At 60.7% G+C, this 4,986-nt stretch overlaps 1 protein-coding gene across 1 annotated transcript; it reads left to right on the plus strand.

The window, feature by feature from the left end:
* The first annotated feature begins 897 nt into the window (after positions 1-897).
* IRX6 (iroquois homeobox 6) lies at positions 898-3,959 on the plus strand. Its single transcript, XM_051629788.1, has 5 exons — positions 898-942; positions 2,070-2,312; positions 2,567-2,676; positions 2,954-3,261; positions 3,388-3,959. The coding sequence occupies exons 1-5, from the start codon at positions 898-900 to the stop codon at positions 3,957-3,959; spliced, it is 1,278 nt and encodes a 425-aa protein (XP_051485748.1).
* Positions 3,960-4,986: the final 1,027 nt, after the last annotated feature.

The raw sequence follows: 4,986 nt of genomic DNA on the forward strand, positions 1-4,986 counted from the left end.
CAAAGGAGTCAAGGCAGAGAGGGGGAAGAGCACAACTAATGGGCTGGCTTGCAAAAGTGGTGCCGTGATGAATAGCAGAGCCTGGCTCCGAGGGTGTGAGCCGGGGGCAGCGGGAAGGGCCGGGGCTGCGCCGGCCCCGGGTGCGTCGGGCATCGCCACTGTCCCTTGCCCTCCGCTCTTCGTCCTGCAGATGTAAGGTCACGCTCTCCGGGGGGGCGGGAGAGCACAACGGTGGGTGCCGTGATTTCCTTCTTTTTTTAATTTTTCACCCCCCTCCAAATCAAATTTGGATCGTTTAAAAAAGAGAGGGAATGGGAGACAGACCAACCGCAACGCATCTCCGGTCCCTGCCTTTGACGTGCATCCCAGCACAACGTTAAAACAAGACGAAACAAGCGCTGCGAGCGGGCGCGCTGCGCTGCCTGCTCCTGCCCGCCGCTGCCTGCTCCTGCCTGCTCCTGCCGGCAGGGCCGTGACGTCACCCCGCTCCTCGCCCACCGATGAACGCTAAAGACCTATAGAGCAGAAAATAATACAACAAGCAAGCTCCGTATCTTGCCAGCCCTACGTGATTTCCACCCCCCACCCCCCCCTTTGAAAAAGCCCCTTTGCACTTAAACTCTCTATACATGTGGGGTGGCTTTTTAAACTCTCTCTATACAAACATATTTATTAAGAGCGATGGGGAGTGGCGGGTAATCTATTTTTTTAATCCAGGCACCAACACCCCCGCCTCAGATGTCTGGATGCTTTTCTTAAGTGCAATCATCTATAATTGATACAAAAAAAGCCATACGTGGAAATGTGTGTGTGAGGAGGTGCATCTTGAAGCAGGGTTTAGTTACAATCGATCTTGGGGGGAAAATATTGCCTATGGTCCAAAAGTAAGGAGCGACTATGTCCTTCTCTCAGTTCGGATACCCCTACAGCACCAGTTCACAGGTAAGGCGAGTGAGCAGCACTCACTTTTGTTCAGATTCTGCTGCTGCTGTCCAGATGTCTTGTTCCCCCTCCCTTTTTTTCTTCCCTTTCCCTTACTTAGAGTCTTTTTTTAAAAGGGCACATCTGGAGCCTTTTTTTAAAAAACGTGCGTGTGTGTTTGTCTCGTTTGTGTTGTGTTAGGCTTAAACAAATAACTCTTAAGCGTGCACAGCAAAGGCGTTTAGGAAACCGGTAATTCCCCCTCCTCCCCCTTTCCACCGTTCAGTTTTAAGTGCAACAAACAAATAAATACATAAATCCCGGCTGCGACCGATTTCCAAGCCCGCGGAGTGGCCGCACTGAGCCGGGCGCTGCCCCCGCCGCTGCCCGGGCACCCGCGGAGGGTGTGCGGGCAGGGGCACCGAGGCTCGGAGAGCTCGGGGTCTCACTAGCGTTCCTGTGGAACCAGGCTCTGCCGTTTTCCCCACCCTTCCTCCCCGGGTCGGTCCTTTTCCTGTGTTTTATTAGGATCTGTCGGGAGTGTTTTTTTTTTTCCCCCATACGATTCCGAAGGACACCCCCACCAACACCAAGGCACCCTATATTAACTAAGTCGTCGCTATAGCGTACTTCGAGTCACGATTTATTTGGGTAGAATTATTTACACACTGTAATCACTGCAAGATGTGCTTCCCTCACTTGGGATGTTAGCTGTCCCCTTGAACTTATTGAAATCAAATGCCTTCGATTGCGTTAGCTGACATATTTACTGCTTTGTCTATTATCAAATTAACTATAATCGCAACTTCTTGCCTTTAAATCAAGGCAAACGGACCGAGCGGAGGCGGGAAGGAAGGAGCAGTACGGATCTTTTGGCATTTTCAAGAGCAATTATTTCCTTAAAGTTTTATCTGCTTGATTAATCATGCCCCCTTCCCAAGGGCTCCTGCTTCTCATTCCGTTTATTTTCCGGTTTCTATAACTAGTTTCTTCAACCCGGGCTCCCCATCCTCCTCCTCACCTCTCCTCCCCAGCCCCCCGCGCCTCCCTGCACACCCCTATACGCTCACACGCTTCTAAATTCCCCCCAATGGAGCTGCCTCGACAGTGACTCGGCGCCGTCCCGCTCTCTCCTCTCTTCTTCGCAGTTTTTCGTGTCCGCCAGCCCCAGCACGACCTGCTGCGAGGCTGCCCCCCGCTCCGTGCCGGATGCCTCCTCGGCGCCGGCCGCATCCCTCTGCTGCGCCCCGTACGAGAGCCGGCTGCTGGCGCCCGGCCGCGCCGAGCTCAATGCGGCGCTGGGCATGTACGGAGCCCCGTACGCCGCCGGCCAGGGCTACGGCAACTACCTGCCCTACAGCGCCGAGCCCGCCGCACTCTACACTGCGCTGGTGAGTGCGCCCGCCCGGGCAGCGCACCGGAGGAGGTGACAGAGGGGTGCATTATGCGGCAAACTTCGTGGCTAGCAATAGGTGTCGGGGCGGGGGGCAGCCGAAGGACGCGGAACCAACGCCGTCCCGTCGGGCTAGGGTGGGGGAAAAGGATGAGACTTGGCTGCCGCGGGGACCCGGGGCGGCGGGGGGCAGAGGGGGGGTGGCGGGTCTCCCCCTCTGCTCAACGCCAAAAGCTGCTGCTTCCTCTGCAGAACCCGCAGTATGAAATCAAGGACGGCGCCGGCACGCTGCACTCGGGAATCGCGCAGCCCGCTGCCTACTACTCCTACGATCATTCCTTGGGGCAGTACCAGTACGACAGGTAAAATCCCTTTGATCAGCGCCCGGCAGCATTAGCATCCCCCTGCGAGGCGGAGGCCGACATCAAACGGCGAGGGCGGGGGGGGGCTCTGACCTGACAAACGTTGTACAAGAAAAACGAGGCGCCCCGGGAGCACCAGTCAGCTAAAATCAAACTTCGGCAGCGATGGCAGCCGGGCAGGGACAGGCAGGCAGATGGGCAGGTCCACACCGGCCTGCGGCGGGGCCAGGCCGGGGGGATCCCGCCGGCCTCCCCTCTCCTAACCATCTCCCAGCAGGTACGGGACGGTGGATTTCAGTGGTTCGGCCAGACGCAAAAATGCAACGCGAGAGACGACGAGCACCCTCAAGACCTGGTTGTACGAGCATCGCAAAAACCCCTACCCCACCAAAGGAGAGAAAATCATGCTGGCCATCATCACCAAAATGACCCTGACGCAAGTGTCCACTTGGTTTGCTAACGCCAGACGGAGGCTCAAGAAAGAAAACAAAATGACCTGGTCTCCCAAGAACAAAGCGGGGGATGAAAGGAAAGAAGAAAACCCGCGGGAAGAGGAAGAATACGGCACGGAGAGCGAAGGCAGAGGTAGGCGGGAGAGGCAGGACGGGCGCCTCGAAGTAGCTGGAAGTGTCAGCCAATTTCGAGGCCCCCCCAACTTCCCCGCACCCGCACTAACGCCCAGCCGTCCCTCCGCCTCACTGTGCGTCCAAGCAGAGCAGAAGAGCTGCAAGGAGGACAAGGAGCTGCGGTTCAGCGACCTGGACGACCTAGAGGAGGAGGAGGAGGAAGAGGAGGCGGGGAAGCCGGAGAAGGGCCGGGCCAGCTCCCTGCAGGAAGCCCACAGCCTCGGCGCGGCGCTGCCCGAGGGCTCGCGGAACGACTGCACTCTACCCGGCCCCTTCCGCGCTTTTCCCTGCGCCAAGGGCCCCGCTGCGGACTTCGCCCCCGCCGCCTTGCCCGGCCCGCAACCGCTCTACGCGCCAGCGGAGAAGCCGCGCATCTGGTCGCTGGCGCGCACCGCCGGGGCCAGCGCGGCGCGCAGGGGCAGCCCCGAGGGCCGCGGCGCGGAGGGCGGCGGCTGTGCGGCGGGAGAGCTGCCCCTGCCCTCCAAGGCCTTCCGGACCTCCGCTTTCAACCTGCAGCCGCTCCCGCGGAGCTGCTCGTCCCACCGCGGGCTGGGGGAGCCGTGCCAGTATGCGGCGGCGGGCGAAGGTACCCGCGGCGGCGGGGCCGCGGGGACGGGGGGGATCGCGATCCGGGACGGGACACAAGGCGCGGCGTGACCCCGCCTTCGCCCTCACACTCCCCCCTGCCGGGTCCCGCACGGCTGCGGGGTTAAGGCGTGCCCAGGTGTAGGGCAGGCTGCGGCCGAAACTTCCCCGCTCGAAGCGAGCGGGCAGGGGAGGGCAGCGGAGCCGGGCCAGGCCCACCGCGAGCCGCTTGTGTCTGTGCAGGCTCCGGGAGGGGCGACAAGGGCGGCCCGGGAGGCGCCGAGCCTGGCGGAACCTGCCTGGACAGGCTACGGACGGCGTTCCGGCCAGTGCTGCGGAGGTGAGGTAGGTGATGGGCCGGCTGCCGGGGCCCACCTCGCACGAAGCACTTGTCTGGCCCGAGAACATCGAAGTGGCCCCGGCCTGCCCCGCTCCCGTAGCCCCCTTTCGGGCGGGACAGCACTCCCTGGTCCCGGGCGCAGTCCCGTGGAGGGGCGGTGGGGCCCAGAAGGCACCGGAGCCCACCTGGGAAACGCTCATCACCGCTTCTCCCTCCCGCAGGGCCGCCCAAGCGCTGGCGACGGTAGCTTCGGCTGCAGCGAGGCTCTCGGCTTGAAACAACGAAAGAAACCTCTCTCCTGGCCGGCTATTACTTCCATGCCCCGCAGGCATCGCCCGCGGCTCGTCCTTCCCTGCCCTCGCCGGGGAAACGTCCCGCGGCACAACGTGCTGCTCACATGGGGACCGAGACGGGCGGAGCAGCCGCGCTCGCACGACCGGCTTCCCCTCGCCGCCCTCTTGATGTTTGTTCAACACCCATCAACGGTTTTCTCAAAAAAACCCGAGTATTTTCTCTTTTTTTTTTGGTCCCTACGTCGTGGTTTGGTTTTTTCTTTTCCTCCCAAACCTGCTTCCTCCACCCTGTGCCCTGCCCCGCAAAGGTGCATTTATGTGCGGTTGCTCCGCGCCCTCCCGAGCTGGCGGAGGAACGGCGCGGGTTATGCCAGGCTGTTTATTTCCCGTCGCTGTACACAGAACACTGCTGAAAGTATTTTTCAGAGTCTCTAATTAACACAGATGAGCTGAACGCCACGAAGCC

This window comes from Apus apus, chromosome 11 (genome assembly GCF_020740795.1).
Source record: "Apus apus isolate bApuApu2 chromosome 11, bApuApu2.pri.cur, whole genome shotgun sequence".
NCBI lineage: Eukaryota > Metazoa > Chordata > Aves > Apodiformes > Apodidae > Apus > Apus apus.